At 42.4% G+C, this 22,886-nt stretch overlaps 1 protein-coding gene across 9 annotated transcripts in view; it reads left to right on the top strand.

Annotated features, from left to right (window-relative positions):
* Nucleotides 1-22,886, top strand: part of LOC103881435 — a 45,085-nt gene that overhangs the window by 5,798 nt on the left and 16,401 nt on the right. For 5 of the 9 annotated variants that reach the window (XR_002519963.2, XR_004179797.1, XR_002519961.2 and 2 more), the window contains one exon: nucleotides 995-3,694. The exons of 2 other annotated variants lie outside the window; for them this stretch is intronic. Coding sequence is in view for 2 of the 7 variants with exons in the window: in XM_031658279.1 (XP_031514139.1) it covers nucleotides 995-1,155 (161 nt within the window). In the remaining 5 variants the exon portion in view is untranslated. Of the gene's footprint in view, nucleotides 1-994; nucleotides 3,695-5,080; nucleotides 6,905-22,886 lie in introns of those variants that run through there. 2 more of the 9 variants (XR_002519962.2, XR_004179796.1) reach the window with 2 other exon arrangements.

Raw genomic sequence — 22,886 nt, 5'->3', positions numbered from 1 at the left:
TTTGGATTTTCTCAAAGGTGTGATTGTGACGTATACCTTTGCCAAACATCTGAGTGATTTGTCTCTCATCTGTGGGCCCAGCATGCATGTAGATTGGATTGTTACATACAACTCAGCCAAGCACTTAGGTGATGTCAGTGTTCTGCTAGGACAGGGCCCTGCTCTGAGAGAGGATTTTAACATATTGCTGGACTCAGCACTTAGATGATGTGGCTCTTCCTCCTGGTGCCTGCCTGCTCAAAGCTAACATTGTGACATGCATCTGAGCCCAAAGCACATAATAAGGTAATGACTCTCATACCTGGACAAAGACAATGAGAGAAATTTAGAGTCTTGTAGCTAGGCTTAGAACAACGTGTAAAGTCCAGGGTCTTCTAGTTGTACAAAGCTCACAGAAAATTATGACACTCACGGATGTTATATAAAGCACTTGGGTTGTACAGAGAGTGTTATAACAGGACTCAACACAGAGATAAGATTGTTACACTCCTATGTACACCCAGCTGACAGGACTGTCTCCTTCACACATGGACAGAGCCCACTGGGGGATCCTGAATCTTATTTGTAGATACAATCTACAGCTAGAATTACACCTGTCATATGTGGATCCAACCACAAACCAAATGGTGACTCATTTCTGAACCCAGCTCACAGGCATGGTAATGAGTCTCATACCTGGACCCAGTCAAAAAAAGAAATATTGACTCATGCCAGCACTTGAGGGAAGGACTAGTATCATGGGTTTATAGCATCACAAAAATCTCAGAGCAGATTGAAACTCTGAAACATACCCTAGCAAACTCTCTGTGGTACAGAGTATATTAACATGGCCTAACACACAGGTGAGATAGTTACCCTTATATGTACACCCAGCTAACAGAAAGAATTGTCACCTTCTCACATAAACGTGGCCCACTGCCGATGTTCTGAATTTCACATCTGAAGGAAGTTGAAAGGTGGAATTGTGACTCTTACGTGTTGATCTGATCTACAGGCAGAACAGTGACTCTCAAGCCAAGATTCAGCACAACTGTAAGAATATGGCTACCTACTGGGATACTGTTCCCAGGTGGAGTTGAGGCTGTCATTCATGGATCTTGTCCACCATTGAGATTCCATCTTACATACTTGGACTCAACTCACAAAAGTTGTTGACCCTCATATCTGAAGTCTGGAAATGTGCAGGATTGTGAATCTCATTCCTAGACCTTTCTGCAGGTGTGATAATGAAATCTATCTTTGCAAAACATCTGATTGATTTTACTATCTTGTGGAAACCTAGCTATCAATTGGGAGTTAAGATTCTGACATATACCTAGGCCAAGTCCCTGGGTGATGTGACCCTCTTGCCTAGGCTTTTCCCACAGGGGACTTTGTGAGATGTCTCTGGGCCCATCACCTAAGTGATGTGACTCTACTTTCCTGCCTATGTCCTGCCTCCATTGAGGATTTTGACATATCCCTGAGCCTACCACTTTGGGATATGACTCTCTTCTATTGACCGGGCCTTGTTAAGAGAGAAAATTGTGACATATTACTGATCCCAACACCTAGATAGTGTGACTCTTTGCTGCTGCCTGTGCCCTGACTACATAAAAAATTTTGAAATACTACTGTGCCAAGCACCCAGATAATGTGACTCTCCTGCCCGTGCCCTGCCTACACTGGACATTCTGACATATCGCTGAGCTAGCATCCAGGTGATGTAACTTTTTTGGGGGACCTGTCAACACAAAGGTTTGTGAAAAATCTCTAACCCAGCACCCAGGTGATGAGACCCTCTTGTCTTGTTCTGCCTACAGGTAGAATTGTAACCTATACCTAGGCCCAGCACACAGGCATGATAATGTCTCTCAGATGTGGAGCCACCCAATTGGAGATATTTTGACTCTCATAGATAGGTTTAGGGCAATAGGTAGGATTCTGAGTCTCCTACTTTTAGGAAGGTTACAGAAGGCTCTGACACACACACATACATTATGAAGCCCTTGGGTGGTACAGGGAGTGTCATAATACAAACCAGAACACAGGTGATATTGTGACTCTCATAAGCACAATCTATAGAAAATTAGGATTGTCACCATCATATATAAACAGAGCCCACTGGTGAGCTCCTGAGTCTCACATGCAGATTAAGTCTACAGTTGGAATTGTGACTGTCATATATAAATCTGGTCATAGGTAGGATGGTGACTCACTTCTGGACCCAGCTCACAGGCACAATAATGACTCTAATACCTGAATCCAACCAATAGAAGAGATGTTGACTTTAGTAGCTAGGCTTAGGGTAACAGGTTTCTTACTTGTACAAAGGTCACAGAGTCCTACAACACTCAAGCATATTGTACAATGCCCTCAGGTGCTAAAAAGAGTTTCATACCAAGGTCAATCACACAGATAAAATTTGGACTCTTGTCTGCATACTCGGCTAACAGTAAGGATTATCACCCTCCCACATGAACGCAGCTCATTGTTGCAGTTCTGAATCTAACACCTGGAGGAAATTGAAAGTTGGAACTGTGACTCACATACATGGATCCAGGCCACAAGTAAGATGGTGAGTTTGGATCAAGATTAAATGCCCCTGTGAGGCTGTCTTTCCTTTTAAAGCACTGTTTGCACATGAGGTTGGGGCTGTCTTGTACAGATCCAGTTTACTGTTGAGATTTTGACTCGTGTACATGGACAGAACTCACAAGAGGTATTGACTGTCATACTTGGAGCCAGCCCATTTGCAGTATTTTGAATCTCATTTCTGGACCTTTCTGTGGGTGTAATTTTGACATACACTTTTGCCCAGTACCTGATTATTTTTACTCTTGTTCCTGGGTCTAGCATAGTATTGGGATTGTGACATATACCTAGGCCAAGCACATAGGTGATATGACTTTTTTGCCTGGGCCATTCTGTCAGAGGGAATTTTGAACTATTTATACAGCAATCACCTAGTTGATGTAACCTTCCTCTCCTGCCTGGGTTCAGCCCACAAGGGGGATTGTGACATATTTCTGGGCCCATCGCATAGGTCATATGACTGCTGTCTTACCTTGGACCTGCTTACCTGAGGGATTGTGACATATTACTGGGCCCAGCACTTAGTAGATGTGACTGTTCTTCTTTGCCTGGACCCTGCCTACAGAAGGGATTGAGACAAATCAATGGGCCAAGCACCCATGTGATGTGACTCTCCTGCCTAAGCAATGCCTATAATTGAGATTGTAAATATACCTGGGCCAAGCATCCAGGTAATGTAACTCTCCTGCCTAGATCCTTCCAGCAGAGGGCAGTGTGACATATCCCCATGCCCCTTACCTAGGTCATGTGACTCCTCTTTTTACTGGGCTCTGTACACAGGATAATTTGTGACATATTGCTGGGCTCACGCCCAAGTAATGTGACTCTCCTGCCTTGGCCCTGCCCACAGAGGGCATTGTGACATATCAGTGGACTCAGCAGCTAGGTGATGTGACTTTCCTGCCAGGGTTTTTCTCACAAAAGGATATTGACATATCTCTGGCTCAGTATTCAGGTGATGCGGCTCTCCTTCCTGGACCCTGACCACAGGTAGTATAGTGACATATACTTAGGTTCAGCTCACAGGCATGATGATGACTATAATATATGGACACAACCAATAAAAGAGATTTTTGATTTTTTTTTCTTTTTTTTTTTGAGATGGAGTCTTGCTCTGTCACCAGGCTGGAGTGCAATGGCATGATCTCGGCTCACTGCAACCTGCATCTCCTGGGTTCAAGCGGTTCTCCTGCCTCAGCCTCCCAAGTAGCTGGGACTACAGGCATGCGGCACCATACCCAGCTAATTTTTGTATTTTTAGTGTAGATGGGGTTTCACCATGTTGGCCAGGAGGGTCTCAATCTCTTGACCTCGTGATCAGCCTGCCTTGGCTGTGAGCCACCACACCCAGCCTGAGATGTTTGACTGTTATAGCTAGGCTTATGATGATGTGTGTTTCCGGTCTCCTACTTTTAAAAAGGTCACAAAGTATTAGAAATTTTATGCATATTCTATAATGTATAAGATTTCTAATGCTCTTTGATGGTAGAGAGAGTGTCATTACATGGCCCAGTGCACAGGTTATATTGTGCCTCTCATAGGCATACCCAGCCAACAGTTGAAATCATCAACCTGACACATGGAGAGAGCCTACTCTTAAGGTCTTGAATCTCACTCATGAATGCATGAATTTTGACTGTCATGTGTGGATCTGGCCGCAGGTGAAATGACAACTCATTGCTGGACCTAGCTCACAGGCATGGTAATGACTTTCATACCTGAACCAGACAAAAGGAGAGATGTTGAATCTCATCTCTGGGCTTACAGCAATGAGTAAGATCATAGGTTTATACAAGCACAAAGGTCTCAGAGTGGATTGCAAGTCTTACACATATAAAGTCCATAGATGGTACAGAAAAAAAAGTAATGAAGCCCAGTACACTGTAGTGATTTTGACTCTCATATGCATACACTACCCAAAGTAAAGATTGTCACATTCCCACATGGGAACATTCCACAATTGAGATCATTAATCTCTTACCCTACAACAATCAAAAGTTGGTATTTTTACTCTTATATGTGGATCTGGCCTTCAGGTGAAATGATTAGTGTCTGACCAAGATTTAGCACCTATGTTAGGCTGTGACTTCCCTTCCCCTTCTTTCTTTCTTCCTTCCTTCCTTCCTTCCTTCCTTCCTTCCTTCCTTCCTTCCTTCCACAGGGTCTTGCTCTGTCATCCAGGCCTAATGCAGTGGCACAGTCAGGGCCCACTACAGCCTTGACCTCCTAGGCTCACTCGATCCTCTCATCACAGCCCCTCAAGCATTTGGGACTAAAGGGGCCCAACACCACAGCCGGCTATTTTTTTTTTTGGATTTTAGTAGAGAAGAGGTCTCGCTGTGTTGCACTGCCTGGATTTTCTTTCCTTAAAACTGACGTGCAATGGCTGCAGATTGGAGTATAAATTCAAAACAATTAGAATCCATTCTCCCTGGTGGCCATCCTCATCATGTGCCATTGAACAAACTCTTTTGAAACTATATTCTAACCTTTTTGATTATTTTAGGTTGACCAGGGCCTGGCCTGGAACACCCCACCTGGGCTTAAATACATCTTGAGCGCCCTGCTCATCAGAGGAGGTGGATGGACAGCAGGGCCCAGCATAGGTGGAGACACACGTGGGTTAGCTCTCCTGAGGCTGGCTCCTCCTCACAAGGGCAGTCACACAGGTGCCCCTGAATGCGCTGGAAGCCTTCCCTACCCACCACGGCTTTTACAAGCACAAGTTTGCTTCTGCTTGTTCTGTGCCCCGGGAAGAAAACTCATCTTTAGGGTGGTCTCCAACAGGAGAGGAAGATAAGGTTCCTCAGAACCTCAGGAACAGAGATTGCAGATTAAGTGTGCCCTTTTTAAGGATGGCATTCATGGAAAGGCCCTGACTAATTTTGGAAGAATACACAAAAATAGCCCATTCTAGTCTCCTTCAGCCTCTTCAAGATCACATCTCCTGCCACTCGGGACCGGCGTGGGCGTGGCCTGCAGCCCTATCCAATCAGTACTGGCGTGGGAACTGTCCAATCAGGCGCGCAGCCAGAGACGAGGGGTCGGCTTCCGGGATCTGGCGGGCGTGTGTCTCTCGCAGGAACGTGGCGTTCTGTTTTCTCCGCTCACTGTACTGGGCTCTGAGAGGCCCGGGTGACTTTCTGGCAGCCTCTCTCTCCCTGTGACCTGCAGGTGCTGGGAGTGCCACAGCTAAGACACCAGGACACTTCGGAAGTTGGAAAATGGTGAGTGTGCGGGACAGGGTGTCCTGAGAAGGGGCAGGGAGCTGGTTGGAACCGGCGGGAACCGGCTGTGGCGGGATCTGGGACTCCCCGCGGTGGGCTCTGGAGCCTGAAGCCCCGAGTTTCACTGGTGCAGCTCAGACCTCAGTCCCCTGTGGCGCAGGATGGGGCTGGGCCGGCTGCCTGGAGCTCCCAGGTTCCGTCCTGTCTGCGTGGCACCTTCGTTTGGGTCCAGAGCCCTCTCGGGGCAGCTCTGCACCGCAGCCCCGTGTCTCAGATTGTGGGGGCACGACGAGACCGTCATAGGGGAGTCCCCCGACTCGGGGTGCAGGGTCGTTGGTGAGAGATGAGGTCCATGGGGTTATCAGTCTGTTTTTTCTTCTGTTAAAAATTAAAAGGAGTCACTGTTAAAACGCTAGAGTTTGAGCAAACAGCAATTTGTGAATGGAGACACCCAGACATTGTTAGTGGTTTGTGGGTTCAGGGTAGGGTGGGGGTACTTGAAAGAAAGGCTTTTTATAATGTGCACTAGGAAGCAAACAAAATTGAATAATTGATTGCTTACAGTTATGTAGTCGCCGTATCTGGACTGCCTAGGTGGAAATTTTCTGGTTATGTAATTAGAGGTTAACTGGAGTTGTGTGGTTGGTTAAGCCTGAGTGTTGTTTCCCCCAAGCTAGTAATTTACAAGAAATGCATTTCATTTACATTTTTTTCTTATATTTAGGAACTCGGGGCACTAGAGCCACCTTAGTCTAATTGCCTGCCGTTTAATTTTAACACTCCACAGAGGACTGGTTTTCTTTTGCATTTTCTGAGTGCATGTATGGCAAGCAGGATCTCAAATCCACCACCTTGTTCCCCCAGACTAACTCTGGCTTGCAGTAAAATCTTAAAGTTTTCAATTACTTCCCGGCGTTCTGAAACAGGAGCTTCTCTCCTCTAATTCACAGCATTATTAACTATTTGTCTTTTTTGTACATTTCAAACACAGTATTTTAACCATTTGTTTCCCCACAGAGCATGAGATGTGACTCTTTTTTTTTTTTTTCTTCTTGAGACCGAGTGTCGCTCTTGCTGCCCAGGCTAGAGTGCAGTGGCGTGATGTCAACTCACCGCAACCTCCACCTCCTAGTTTCAAGCGATTCTCCTGAGTAGCTGGGATTACAGGCATGTGCCACCACGCCCGGCTAATTTTGTATTTTTAGTAGAGACGGGGTTTCTCCATGTTGGTCAGGCTGGTCTCTAACTCCCAACGTCAGATGATCCGCCCGCCTTGGCCTCCCAGAGTGCTGGGGTGGATGTGATTCTTTAAAATTTGTTTTGTTTGTGAGCATTTCACATGAGAGAAAAGCAGAAAATAACTGGCCCGCGCCGACACTCTACTGCAAAAAATATTTGTGCCCAGGAGCTCGAGAGCAACGTGGGCAAGATGGTGAAACCCCTTCTCTACTAAAAATACAAGGATGAGCTGGGTGTGGTGGGGGGCGCCTGTAGTCCCAGCTACTTGGGGTGCTGAGGCAGGAGAATCGCTTGAATCCGGAAGACGGAGGTTGCAGTGAGCCGGGATCGCGCCACTGCACTCCAGCCTGGGCAACAGAGGGAGACTCCGTCTCAAAAAAACAAACAAAAAAATTTTATCTCTCCTCCTCTTACTTTATCTAGGCACAGATAACCTTATCAAAGTGTCTTTGGGTTTAGGTTCCACATTGGAAGCTTTCAGGGCCGTATGTCCTCAGTCTTTCTTTTCCTGGTCCTGAGTTTCACAACTGTCTAGGTATGACCAAGATGCCCACAGTGGCCATGTCTCCTGGAGTGTCTATTGACTATCTGCACCTGGGTTATCTCCCAAAGGACAGGCTGAGGTATGGTGGTGGAACCTCTTAGGGCAGCATCTGGATGTGCTGGGGCTGAGAGGAATCTCCTGGTGCGCTCTTCATCTAAAAAGCTGACCCCTTGGGACATTAAGATTTTCTTCCCCCAACCCTAGTTTCCATTCCTTGGAGACACATTGCTAGTCAGCAAATTGGATGCTAGTATGGAGGGGGAAAAGACAGAAATGAATTCCTGACCTCCAGATTCTCTCAGACTTGTGACAGCAGAAATTCTATCCAAGAGGGCAAGAAAAACCCACTCCAATGAGGCAGTGTGAAAACCTGCAAAGCAAAATGCACATGGGGCACATAGTGGAGCACAGTTCAGGGTCTCATGGAGGGTGGTCATTGAGCATGTCAGTGAGCAGGTAGAAGGTGGGAAAATATCTGAAGAGATAGAATGGCCTGATTTGACCCTTGAATCAGATATGTCTGTGCTCCAGTCAGCTCTACCACTCATTGGGTTTGTCACCTTGAAAAGATGTGTTCACTTACTTCACTTTTTCTGTTAAATGTAAATTGTATTTTATTGGTAGATCTTGAAGGGTAACCAAAAAAAAAAAAAAAAAAAAAATTGCAAAGGGCGTGAAAGAGGTGGACTTTAGAAATAAAATCTGGTCATATATTCCATTTGTTAAGAATTTTTATTTTCTTTTTCATATGCAGAGTGAGTGTAGTAAGTTTCTCAGGCATGTTCCTTTTGAGGAGTGATTTAAAACAGAATCCCAGGGTTTAGCTTTGGGAATGCTTCGAGGGAAAAAAATAGGGAAAATTGCTTTTCCATTATGACTTTAGAAAATGAATACATTTTCACAAGAAACTGGGGTAGATAAATTGCTGAATAACAAAGATTCATCAAAACATCGGTTCCTGTTTGTTTCAGGGTGGAGAGTCTGTGGCAGTGGGTATCTGTTCTGTATCTTGTTATCTGTATATCCAAGTTTAATGCTATATTTTATGAGAGGGGAATTGTCATCTGCTAGAAGTGTTCATATATAATTCTTTGCTAAAGTATTCATTATGAACATAATTAAATGACTTTTTTTAATCTGAAAGGGATAGATACTTTTGCTTTTCCTGTTGAGTTGTAAAGTGTAAGTGCTTTACAATTTCCTTCCCTTCTCTAAACTGTGATTGAGTGATTTTGCTGGATTTTTCAATCATTGGGTATTTTCTCATTTAAAACTAAGTGATTAAACCTGACTAGGCAGTAGAAAGAAGCCCAGGCCTATGGACTCCCAGTTAAGGCCACTCTTGAGGCTGCAAAATGAGGTCATTGAAGGCCCCAGTAGTTCTTCCTGGAGAGCTTCCCCAGTAGGTGTCCCAACTTGCTCACCCCAGCCATGGAAGGAGCTTTTCTACTGAGAGAAGCCATGGAGCCCTGGAAAGCTGAGGATCACAGGCAGATGCAGTTGGGGTTGGAATAGAAGGGGGCTTGGGAGGCTCTAAGGATGGAATTGTTACTGTCCTGGTGCTCTTTCTAGACTTGGTCAAATAAAACAAATTCAGATGTAGGTAAGAAGTTACCTAATTTTAAAAGAGTGTTATAATGGGGAAAATACCAACCATAAGATCTTAGAGGATCCCAGAGGTTAGGCAGAAAACGGCTTTCCTTCATAGGGAGGAGCAAACAAGATTGGAAAGAAGGTAGGTGGGGGATGGGGAGGGTAGGATTAAGCTTGGCAAAGTTAGATCCTCATGAGAGAGAATGTTTCACCCTGAAGTCAACTTGTTCTTGGGAAGAGCATAAGGAGAAGTTATTTTTGGCTCAGGCTGAGGGTGAGTTAAGAGTCGAGTGCCCTAGGGAAGGAGAGAAACTGAAGCAAAGTTTGGTTAACAAGTATTCTGTTACTCTGTTCTGACCACTGAAGACAAAACTATTTAACTATGTATGAGGCCAAAAATAAAAAAAAATTAAAAACATAAAGTGTGGGGAAGGGAGGAATTCAGACAGTCTATGGTTTTTGTGATAACTAAAAACGGGGAGCATCATCTAAGTCATACTGGAAAGGATGTTTGCAGTAAGCTGCTCTTGCAAAACACAAAGGATGGGGAATTTTTTTAGTCATAGCTGTTTACTAGGATTACCTACCTACCCTGTAATCTCCCACCACTTTCCCTTGCCCTATACATCTCTTCCGTTGACTGTTTCTGAGTTGTACCTTTTCTAATAAACAGGTAGACCTCAATACAATGTTTTGGTGAGTTCTGTGTTAGTAGTTTTATCAAATTGTTGAACTTGAGGAGGAGTTTATGGGAACCTCTAATTTATAGCCTGTTGCTAAGAACTATAGTTGGGCTCACTGGGGAAATGTGCCTGGCCTCTGCAGTGGAGAGAGTGTTGTGGGACTAAGCCCTGAACTTATGGGGTCTGTGCTAATACTGGGTGGTGTCAGAATCAAGTTGTTGGACACCCAGGTGGTGATGGAGAATTGGTTGTTGTTCAGCAAACTCCACACATTTGTTGTTGGAGGAAAGACATCATAGGGGCTTGGGCTGGAGAGAGACTCTGGGGTCTGAGGAAAGGAAGTTGTGTACACATGCTGTCACACTGCACATTGTCCTGTGATTCCAGGTTTCCCAGGGAGAGAGGGGACTGAGAAGTTCAGTGGAATTGTGAAAACAGACTCCCTTCCCGACCCTGCTGCCAGCATAAGATCCCCACGCACTCAGGGACCTACACACTACGCGTTGATGTGGCAAGGGCCCTCTGTGGATAAGGCTGTACCCTCAATAATTGAACCCACTGTTGCTTCTAGAGTTTTCCAGCCAAAACCTACACAGGTACCCAGAGCACTCCTGGTTTATCCCTTCACCCAGACACTCAATCTGTAGGAGCAACCTGGTCCCTCCACCAACCCGGGGTCTGGACCACCTGATCGTGGTCTCATTTCTCTGCGTGGACACAGGAATAGCCCAGAGCATCGCCCTGCCTGAGCCAGTGCCTACCACTAACCAGTCCTTCTACCAGCTTTGCATGGGTCTGCCACCTATGGGTCAGAAGAATGAACCTGCCCTAGTAGAGCAGCCAACCCTGATCAAGATGTGATGTTACCTGTCTCTATTTAACTATTGTGTAAGGGAAAGGACAAGGTACTTTATTTTATTCATAGGTATTTTAAAGTAGATTCATTTCTTGATTTCTTTTTCAGATTTTTTTTTGCTGTTAACATGTACAATTACTGATTTTTATGTGTTAATTTTGTGCCCTACAACTTCACTGAATTTATCAGTTCTAATAGGTTTTTTTTGGTCAGTTATTTAGGTTTTTCCAAATATAAGATCATATGATTCATACAGAAGGATAATTTCACTTTTCTTCTTTCAATTTGGATGCCCATAAATTCTTTTTCTTATCTGATTGCTCTAGCTAGGACATCCAGAACTATGTTGCATAACAGTGGTGATAGTGGGCATCCTTGTTGGGTTTCATGTCTTAGATGTAAGGTTTCAAGTTTTCCCCATTCAGTATGATACTAGCCATGGGACTGTTCTTTATGGTTTTTATTATCTTCAGGTATCTTTCTTCTATACCCAGTTTTTAAAGACTTTTTATCATGAGGGGATGAGTTTTATTAAATGCTTTTTCAACTTTAATTGAAATGATCGTATAATTTTTTCTTTTATTCTGTTGAAACGATGCCTCACATTGATTGATTTGCATATGTTGAACCATCCTTGCATCCGTAGGATAAATCATACTTAGCTGTGATGAATATTTTATTTTATGTGTTTTTGAATTTGGGTTGTTTGTATTTTGTTGAGGATTTTTTGCATCAGTGGTCATCACAGTTGTTGGCTGGTAGCTTTCTTTTTTTATGTGTCTTTGTCTGATTTTGCTATCAGGGTAATACTGGCTTCATAGAATGAGTTTGGGAGTATTCCCTCATTCTGTCTTTTTTTCAGAAGTTTGAGTAGGATTGGTATTAGTTCTTCTTTAAATTCTTGGTAAAGTTAAATCATTAAGCCAGCTGGTCCTTGGCTTCTCTTTGCTGGAAGACTTCCTTTTTCTTTTTTTCTTTCTTTCTTTCTTTTTTTTTTTTTTTGACAGAGTCTCTGTCACTCAGGCTTGAGTGCAGTGGCAGGATCTTGGCTTACTGCACCTTCACTTCCTGGATTCAAGCAATTCTCGTGCCTCAGCCTCCTGAGTAGCTGGGATTACAGGTGTGTGCCACCACACCTGACTAACTTTTATTAGTAGAGATGATGTTTCACAGTGTTGGTTAGGCTGGTCTCTACGGAGACCAGCTCGGTCAGGGAGACCCTAACCCAGCGGCGCTAGAGGAATTAAAGACACACACACAGAAATATAGAGGTGTCAAGTGGGAAATCAGGGGTCTCACAGCCTTCAGAGCTGAGAGCCCCAAACAGAGTTTTACCCACATATTTATTAACGACAAACCAGTCATTAGCATTGTTTCTATAGATATTAAATTAACTAAAAGTATCCCTTATGGGAAACCAAGAGATGGGCTGAATTAAAGGAGTAGGTTGGGCTAGTTATCTGCAGCAGGAGCATGTCCTTAAGGCACAGATCACTCATGCTATTGTTTGTGGCTTAAGAATGCCTTTAAGTGATTTTCTGCCCTGGGTGGGCCAGGTGTTCCTTGCCCTCATTCTGGTAAACCCACAACCTCCCAGCGCAGGTGTTAGGGCTGTCATGAACATGTTACAGTGCTGCAGAGATTTTATTTATGGTCAGTCTTGGGGCCAGTTTATGGCCAGATTTTGGGGAGCTTGCTCCCAACTTGTCCCCCTTGTCTGATTTGTAAATCAATAAAAGGAAAGGCAGCTTTGTCACACTGAGCTACTACTTGCAGGAATCAGGATCCGCATCTGCAGACTATACAAAGACAACACAGATTAAAAGTGCAATCGTCATTGAAACCACAGAGCTTCCAAGTATTTTTGTCCATTTTAATGGGTTACTACCTGCTAATTTGTCTGCAGCTCCTTTAAGCACTCCAGTTCCTGGCATTAAGGTCAGGTGTGCCTGGGATGCTCTAAATATTTGTTCTTTTAATTTTTCTATATCCACAAATCCTTATTTTAAGTTCCTAGAGTGGGCCATATCATTTGAGGTTGAGGTGCCACTATACTGCCATGGTTCCAGATAATAGGAACTTTTGCCATACTTCTTATCATTTGTACCATCTGACCATTTTGTTCAGATCATCTGAACATAGTGTGGCCATGACACACAGACTGAGAGGTGCAATTCAACCTAAATATCCCCTTAGGGGACCAGTTAATAATGATTCCATAGGAATCCTTGTGCAGCACTTCTGCTTGTTATGCAATCTTCCTCAACAAGTACATTCATTTTTTCTAACTGGGTCCAATCCTGTTTACAAATAGGTTTTTGAGGATGGTATTCCTCAATTATAGGAGCAGATTTATTATGGTAAATACTGAGATCAGAAAGCGTGTATAACTGTGTCATAGAGTGATTGTATCTAGGCATTATTACCAGCCTTATTGAAGAAATACTCATGGCAGTGGTGATAACTGCTATCATAGCTGCCATTAAATTATTCATTGTGACTGGTTGTCCCACGTTCCTCAGGTTTTCTTCCGCCATCTGTGACAGCTTCTTGGTCTGCCCCTAGGTGGGTGGCTGTGTTTGACGGGTGTTGCTAGTGACAGCTGGGGTCCTCCTCAGAGTTAGTCTTGACATGGCTACAACTGGGGGGTCCTTGGGATCCTCCCAGAGTCTCTTCCTCAGCATCTGGCTCATGATAAGGTTTCAGGTGTCTTGATGTTATCCAAATCAGCTGTTGATTTTGGACTGGAGAAACACAAGCATAACCTCTACCCCAAGTTATTTTACCTATGTTCCCACTTTTTGTTATTGGATCTCTCCACCAAACCAGGTTTTCTTCTTCTGTCTTTGCAGCTAGTTTCTGTAGATGCTGTTCAGCTGCTGATAACATCTGGCCTTTGGGCAGGCTCAAAAAATTTAAAGTTAATAATGCTAGGTTCAGTTGCATCTGTGGGGTTCCATATTCTCTGTCTTCTTCTTTCTGCTTTTGCAACTGCTGTTTTAGGGAGAGATTCATTCTTTCCACTATGGCTTGTCCTTGAGAGTTGTATGGGATACCAGTAATGTGTTTAATATTCCACATGAAGAAAAATGTAGCTAGAGTTTGGGTAGTATAGCCTGGGGCATTATCTGTTTTAAGAGAAGCTGGAATGCCCATCACCACAAAACACTGCAAAAGGTGATGTTTAACATGGGCAGAAGACTCTCCTGTTTGGCATGTAGCCCTGACAAAGTGAGAAAAGGTGTCCACACATACATGTACATAAGCTAGTCTCCCAAATAAGGGAAGATGTGTGACATCCATTTGCCAATGAGAGTTAGATTCCAATCCTCGAGGATTAACTCCTCCTGTAAAAGATGAGGAATGTACCATTTGGCAAGTCAAGCATCACTGGATAATAACTTTAGCTTCTTTCTAGGTAATGCCATGTCTGCATTTGAGACCAGAGGCATTAACACGGGTTAAATTGTGAAAGTGTCTAGCATTAGATACTGCATTGGCAACTAGACGATCAGCCATTTGATTCCCTTCAGTCAAGGTCCTGGAAGAGGTGTATGAGTTCTAATGTGAGTGATGTAAAAAGGGTGAATTCTACTTCTAACTGCTGTTTGCAGTTGGGTAAATAAAGTCATCAGTTGTTCATCTGTATGAAATCATAACAGCATTTTCAATTAACTGTGTGGAGTGAATCACGTATGAAGAATCAGAAATCACATTAACAGGCATATCAAAAGCAGTCAGTACCTCAATTACAGCTACAGGCTCCGCTTTTTGAGCTGAAGTATAGGATGTCTGAAAAACTTTACTTTTCGAGCCAGAATAAGAAGCTTTACCATTACTAGACCCATCTGTAAAAGCATTCTCAGGACCTTCAATTGGTTTAAATTTAGTTGTTTTAGGGAGAATCCAATTTGTTAATTTCAAAAACTGAAACAGCTTCCTTTTAGGAAAATGATTATTGAGAATACCCACAAAGTCAGCTAAATGGGTTTGCCAACTAAGACTAATTATAAAAGCTTGCTATATTTGTGCCTTTGTGAGAGGGACAATAATTTCTCCAGGATCATATATATGTAATTTAACAATCCGAGTTCTCCCAATCCCTATCACAGTAGCAATTTGATCTAAATAAGGAGTTAGAGTCTGTGAATTAGTATGTGGAAGAAAAAGCCACTCTACTAAGTACTGTTCTTGGACAATAACACCAGTAGGTGAATGCTGACTTGAAAAGATTAGGAAATCTAGAGTCTTCTCTGGATATGTTCTATTTATTTGAGGTTTATGGACTTGCGTCTCAAGTAGTTGTAACTGCGTCAGCCTTCTTTGTTAATTGCTGAGGGCTAGTGAGACTAGGATTTCCTTTCAGGATAGAAAACGGATTACACATGGCATAGGTAGGAATGCCTAGAGCAGGTCGTATCCAATTAATGTCCCCTAGTAATTTTTGAAAGTCATTTAATGTTTTTAATTGGTCCCTACATATGGTTACTTTCTGTGGCACAATGGTAGTGTCATTTACTAACGTCCCCAAGTAGAAGTGGGGAGTAGTAGCCTGAATTTTGTTAGGAGCTATAATTAAACCAACGTGAGAAATCGAATTTTGCAAGTGATCATAACATTGGAGTAATATTTCTCAAGTGAGGGCAGCACAAAGTACATCATCTGTATAATGAATAATATAACACTGTGAAAATTTTTTATGAGTAGGTTCAGTTGCTTGCCCCACATACGTCTGGCAAATAGTCTGGCAAACGTTTAACATGCCCTGTGGCAACACTTTCTAATGATAACGCTTCCTAGGCTGCAGGTTGTTTACTGCAGGCATTGTAAATGCAAACCATTCACAGTCTTTCTCAGCTAAGGGGATAGTAAAGAAACAGTCTTTTAAATCTGTGACTATTAAAGGCCAGTTTTTTGGAATTACAGCAGGAGAAGGCAATCCTGGCTGTAATGCTCCCATAGGTTGTATAACTGAATTGATAGCTCTTAAGTCAGTTAACATTCTCCATTTACCTGATTTTTTCTTAGTTGCAAAAACTGGAGAATTCCAAGGGGAAAATGTTGGAGCTATGTGCCCATTTTCTAGTTGTTCAGTAGCTAATGTCTCTAAAGCCTCCATTTTCTCTTTACTTAGTGGCCATTGTTTATCCAAATTGGCTTATCTGTTAACCATTTTAAAGGTATAAGTTCTGAAGGCTTAACAGTGGCTGCCATCAAAAAAAAATTATTTCCTAATCTTTGGCAGAAACTTTGTTTTTCCACTTGAGGTGGTTCTTGGAAACCTTGCAAATTTTTTTCTAGTCCTATACCAGGGACATACCCCATTTCATATATCATACGTTGACTTTGAGGGCTATATAATTGTTCTGGAATTATATTGTTGTAATAAATCTCTTACCCATAAATTTATAGGTACAGAAGTTATAATTAGTTGAATAGTCCCGATGCAAAATGTAACTACTGTGATATACTTCAGCCACTTTGCCAACTCCAACTATGTTGAATTGAGTGGGTTGAATTGGCCATGCAGACGGCCTGTGCTTTAGAGAAATGATTGAAATGTCCGCTCCTGTATCTACCAAACCTTTAAATTTCTTTCCCTGAATAGTTACTTCACACGTAGGATGTTTATCAGTAATTTGATTTACCCAATAAACTGCTTTGCCTTGTTTATTTGTGCTTCCAAATCCTCCTGTTCATTTAATTTCCCCTTTTCCTGTTCCCACCTACAGCACAATCAGGAGCTGTGCTATGCACTCTCCTGGCTCTGCTTTCCAGGGAACAGAAATAGATAAAAAAATTTGAATTTTTCCATTATAATCTGAATCAATGACTCCTGTATGTATTTGTACACCTTTTAAACTTACTCTAGACCTTCCTAAAAGTAATCCTATTGTACCTGCTGGCAACGGTCCACAGACGCCTGTTGGGACCTTTTTTGGGGGTTCCCCAGACAGAAGACTCACAGCTTTTGTGCACCAGTGTTTTCCTTTTTTACATTATGGACATATTTCAGTCTCAACAGTCTTCTTTTTTCCCCTTTCTGGTGGCCTGACTTGCTGATTTTTTCTACATTCTTTTTTAGTATGACCATGCTTCCCACAGTTAAAACAAGCTCCAGAAAATGGAGTATTTCCTTTGCCTACTCTCAGTCCTGCCATTACCTGTGCCAACAAAGTAGCTTTATGCAGATTACCTCCGATACCATCACAGTCCTTGATATAATCAACTAAATGTGCTTTCCCTCTAATAGGTCACAGAGCAGCCTGGCAATTGGGATTAGCATTGTCAAAAGCTAATAACTGCAACATTATATCCTGAGCAGCTGAATCTGCAATCATCTTTATAAGAGACTCCTGTAACTAAGCTATAAAATCAACATATGGTTCTCTTGATCCCTGTTTCATAGCACTAAAGGAAGGGTATTGTTCTCCACCTGAAGTGATTTTTTTTCCCAAGCTCTAATGCACACTCCTCTAAGCTGTTCTATGGCATCATCCTGCATAACCAGTTTTGCATCTAAACCAGCCCAGCTACCAACCGCCAAAAGTTGGTCTGCAGTTATATTAAATGAAGTTGGGCCTGGGCATTGTGAGCACCGTGTATGGAAGCGTCATCTGCCCACGAGGTTTTAAATTGTAAAAACTGAGCAGGAGTTAGACAAGCTCGAGCAAGAGCGTCCCAGTCAGTGGGTATCATTTGACCGGAAACAGCAACATTCTTTAACAGTCCCATTACAAAGGGAGAACCTGGTCCGTACTGATTTATAGCTTGTTTAAATTCTTTGAGTAATTTAAAATGAAAAGACTCAAATGCAGCTATAATATTTCCCTGTTGATCTGGGGGGTGTATTCTAACAGGGAACTGCCAAGCCTCTAAATCACGCTCTTGTTTAGCTTGCTGAATAATAGAACTAAGAGTAGTCACTTGAGGCGCTGCTCGGACAGTTATTGGGGGAACTACTTTTCGCCAAGTGTCCTCTGGAAAAGAAGGATCTGGAGGGTCTTTTTCTTCAAAATAATAATCAGGGGATATAGAAGGGTAGGGAAGAACCGCTCCTTCCTTTGCCACTTTAGCTTTAGCTGGCAAATAAACCTGCTTTGTAACCTCTTCTGTTACTTTGTTATACTCTTGTTTCTCCTAATCATCAGTGTGAAAAAGTTCCAAGGTAAAACGAACCAGACCCCACACCTGTCCCATTGTTACCCTGACGCTTCCGAGCTCCCCTTTTTACTCACCACGGGGATTGCTTTAAGAGTACTTGGGTGTCCTCCAGCTGGTTTTCTGTTCCAACTGTCACTCCGGCAACCCTTCGACCTGGATTCAAGCCCCCATGAATGGACGTCACTTGCTGAGACAGTTGGGGAGACCCTAACCCAGTGGCACTAGGGTAATTAAGGACGTACACACAGAAATATAGAGGTGTCAAGTGGGAAATCAAGGGTCTCACAGCCTTCAGAGCTGAGAGCCCCAAACAGAGATTTACCCACATATTTATTAACGGCAAACCAGTCATTAGCATTGTTTCTATAGATATTAATTTAACTAAAAGTATCCCACATGGGAAATGAAGGGATGGGCCAAATTAAAGGAGTAGGTTGGGCTAGTTAACTGCAGCAGGAACCTGTTCTGAAGGCACAGATCACTCATGCTATTGTTTGTGGCTTAAGAATGCCTTTAAGCGGTTTTCTGCCCTTAGCGGGCCAGGTGTTCCTTTCCCTCATTCCCATAAATCCACAACCTTCCAGCATGGGCGTTAGGGCCATTATGAACATGTTACAGTGCTGCAGAGATTTTGTTTATGGCCAGTCTTGGGGCCAGTTTATGGCCAGATTTTGGGGGGCGTGCTCCCAACAGGTCTAGAACTCCTGACCTCAAGTGACCCACCCGCGTTGGCCTTCTAAAGTGCTGAGATTACAGGTGAGAGCCACCAAGTCCAGTCCTTTGCTGGGAGACTTTCTGTGACAGTTTTTATCTTATGACTTGTTATTTTTCTCTTGTGGTTTTGGATTTCTTCATAGTTTCTTCTTAGGTTGTAGGTGTCTCAGAATTTATTCATTTCTTCTAGGGTTTCCAATTTATTGGCATATAGTTGCTCATAGTCGTCCCTAATGATCATTTTAGATTTTGTGGCATTAATGGTTATGTCTGCTTCTTTTTTTTTATTTTTATTTTTATTTTGCTTTATTTTTTTAAAATTTATTATTATTAATATACTATGCAGTTACTTAGGGTGCATGTACTTCGCGGTGTTTGGGTTTATTTACATATGTATGCTTGTGCCTTGTTGGTGTGCTGCACCCATCAGCTGAAATCATTTTACATCAAATTATAACTCCCAATTCAATCCTCCCTCCCCTCCCCATGATGGGCCCGGTGTGTGATATTACCTTCCGAGATCCAAGTGATCCTCATTGTTCAGGTTCCCACCTATGAGTGAGAACATCACGGTATTTAGTTTTTTCTATTCCTTGTGATAGTTTGCACTTTAAGAATGGTAGATTCCAGCTGCATCCATGTCCTACAAGGACACAAACTCATCCTTTTATTGGCTGCATAGGTATTCCATGGTGTATATGTGCCACATTTTCTTAATCCAATCCTGTCACTCTGATGGACGTTGATTTGAGATTCAAGTCTTTACTGCTGTGAATAGTGCTGCAATAAAACCATCACGTGTGCATGTGTCTTTAGAGCAGCATAGTTATCAATCCTTTAGGTATATATACCCAGTATTAGGATGGCTGGGTCATGTATGGTACATCTAGTTCTAGATCCTTGAGAGGGAATCGCCATGTACTGTTTTCCATGATGGTTTGAACTAGTTTACAATCCACCACCAACAGTGTAAAAGAGTGTTCTCTATTTCTCCACATCCTCACCAGCACCTGTTGTTTCTGACTTTTCTTAATCGCCAATGCTAGTATAGAATGAAATTATCATTAATAGATTTTAATTTACATTTCTCAAGTAGCCAGTAGTAATGAAGCATTTCATGTATTTATTGGCACATAGTCTCTGCAATATCTATTCCTTATCACTTACCCACCACAATCAGTCCTGGGAGGATTTGTTTGGAGTTCTTTTTTTGCTTAGGTTCTGGATATTGGCCACGCTGTCAGGATGGGTAGTTGCAAGAAATTTTCTCCATTCTGTAGGTTGCCTGTTCACTCCTGATGGTGGTTTCTTTTTGCTGTGCGGAAATCTTTACGGATAATGAGATCCCATTTGTCAATTTTGGCTTTTTTGCGCGTTTGCTTTTGGTGTTTTTGGACGCGGAAGTCTTTGCCCATTGCCTATGTCCTGGATGAACACCTAGGGTTTTCCTCCTAGGATTTTTACATGGTATTAGGTCTAACGTTTTGAGTCTCTAATCCGTCTTGCAGTTAGTTTTTACATTATGGAATTGGGAGGGATCCAGTTTAAAGCTTTCCTTGCTTTGCCAAGCTGGCCAATTTCCCAGCACCATTTATTAAATGGGAATGTTCAACTACACGACTCTTACATTTCTCTCAGGTTTGTCAAGATCAGACTTGTAAGATGTGGTATTATTTTGCAGGACTCTGTCTGTTCCATTAGTCTATATCTCTGTTTGGTACAGTACCATGCTGTTTTAGTTACTGCTTAGCCTTATGAAGCCTCGTTTAGAAGTCAGAGTAGCGTGATGCCTCCAGCTTTATTCTGGCCAGAAGTTGCTCCTTGCGGAATCCCCAGGCTCTTTTGGATTTCCATATATGAACTTTAAAGCAGTTTTTAATTCCTATAGAAACTCATTGGCCAACAATGGGATAGCATTAGATCTCTAGTGCAGCCAGGGCGTGTGGTAGGTGTTAGGTTTGTCTATCGCGGGCACGTAGGTATGTTCTTCCATTTGTTTTGTGTCCTCTTTTATTTCCTGCTGGAGTGCGCACGTGGTTGTAGTTTACTCGCCAGAGAGGTCCTTTACATCCCTTATGGTTAGTTCCTAGATTATTTGATTCTCTTTGGAAACCAGTTTGTGGATGGGAGTTCATTTCCTTGGTTGGCTCTCCTGTTTGTCTGTGCGTTATTATAGGAATCTTGCTGATTTTGCACATTAGTACATAATAGAGACTGCTTCGGTGCTTATCAAGCTTAGAGAGATTTTAGGCTGAGACAATTGCGGAGTTTCTAAATATACAATCAGCCAATAAATCTGCAAACAGGAATGAATTGACTTCTTCTTTTCTAACTAGATACCTAGTTTAACCATGGTGGCACCTAGCCAGAACACCCAACGCTATATTTGAATAGGAGTAGGTAGAGAGAGAGCATCCCTAATCATATGCACCAATTTCAAAGGAATTTCAATTTTACCCAATCCAATTATGAAATGTGGCTGTAGGTTTATCATAAATAGCTCTTATTATTTTGAGTCACGTTCCATCAATACCAAAGATTTATTTGGCGTTTTTAGCATAGAGGGGCTGTTGAATTTTGTCAAAGCATACTTTCTGCATCTAGAGACATAACCATGTGGTTCTTGTCTTTGGTTCTGTTTGCATTATATGGATTATGTTTATTGATTTCTGCAGATATTGAACCAGCCTTGCATCAGGGATGAAGCCCACTTGATCATGGTGGGATAGGCTTTTTTGATGTAATTTGCTGAATCAGTTTGCCAGTATTTTATTGAGGATTTTTACTTCGATGTTCATCAGGATAGTAGTCCTAAAATTCTCACTATTGTATCTGCCAGGCTTTACATTATCAGGATGATGTTGAAAAAGCCTCCTCCCTTTTGAAATAAGTTAGGGAGGATTCCTCTTTTCTATTAGTTGGAATAGTTTCAGAAGGAATGATACCAACTCCTCCTTGCTTTCCTCTAGTAGAATTCAGCTGTGGGAAATCCCATCTAGTCCTGGACTTTTTAGTTAGTAGGCTAATATTGTGCCCTCAGTTTCAGAGCCTGCTATTAGTCTATTCAAAGGGGTCAACTTCTTCTAGACCACAAAATCTTAGGAAAAGAATTAATAAGTATCCAGAAGTGCTCATTCTTCTAGATTTTCAATTTATTCATGGGGTGTTTTATGGTGTTCTCTGATTGGTGGTTTGTGTTTCAATGATTGGGTGGGTGATGTCACATCCATTTTTGGTGTGTGGGTTGGTTCTTATATACTTGACTTTTGCATTGGTCTTGCTGGTGGTCTGTCAGTTTTTGTTGCAGTCTTTCCAAAGGCCAGCTCCTGGTTCATTGATTTTTGGAGGGTTTTGTATCTCTATATCTCATTTCAGTTCTGCTCGGCCTTTTGTTGTTTCCTTCTGCTGGCTTTAGATGTGTTTATCTTGCTCTGGCATTTCTTTTGAATTCGATGTTGGAGTGTCAGTTTTTGGATCTTTCATAGCTTATAGCGTAGATGTTTGAACCTTTCTCATTTTTCCCTCTACACTGCTTTAAATGTGTCCCCAGAGATTCTGGTATGTTGTATCTTTGTTCTCTGTTGGTTTCGAAAGGAACATCTTTTTCTTTCACCTTCATTTAGATTTATGTACCCAGTAGTCATTTCAAGGGCAGGTTGTTCAGTTTCCATGTAGTTGAGCGGTTTGGATGGAGTTTCTTAGTCCTGAGTTCTAGTTTACAATTGCACTGTAGTCTAGAGACAGTTTGTAATAATTTCTGTTCTGTACATTTGCTGAGGGTGCTTTGTTTGCAGTTCAGGTCCGGTTTTGGGATAAAGTCGTTAGTGGTGCTGGGAAGGGATGTATGTTCGGCGGTTTGGGGTTGGGTTTATGGATTATGTATTCCAGGTCTGCTTTGCGCGAAGGATGAGTTCAGTTCCTGGATGGCCAGCCATTGGCATATCTCGTTGATCTGTCTAGTGTTGGCAGTGTTGGGAATCTCCCATTATTATTGTAGCAGAAGTCTAAGTCACTATCAAATCTCTAGGACTTGCTTTATGAATCTAGGTGCTCCTGTAGTGGAATTGCATATATATTTAGGATAGTTAGCTCTTCTGTTAGATTGATCCCCTTTACCATTATAATAGCCTTCTTTATCTCTGCAATGTACAGTAGTTTTAAGTCTATTTATCTAGAGACTAAATCTTACAACCTTTTGACTCTCCATTTTGCTTAGTAAATCTTCCTCCATCCCTTTATTTTGAGCCCTATATATATATCTCACGTGTGAGATGGGTCCTCCTGAATACAGC

Source organism: Papio anubis, chromosome 18 (genome assembly GCF_008728515.1).
Source record: "Papio anubis isolate 15944 chromosome 18, Panubis1.0, whole genome shotgun sequence".
Lineage (NCBI taxonomy): Eukaryota > Metazoa > Chordata > Mammalia > Primates > Cercopithecidae > Papio > Papio anubis.
Note: the sequence above shows the minus strand (reverse complement) of the source record. Positions and strands in the feature narration are given on the sequence as shown.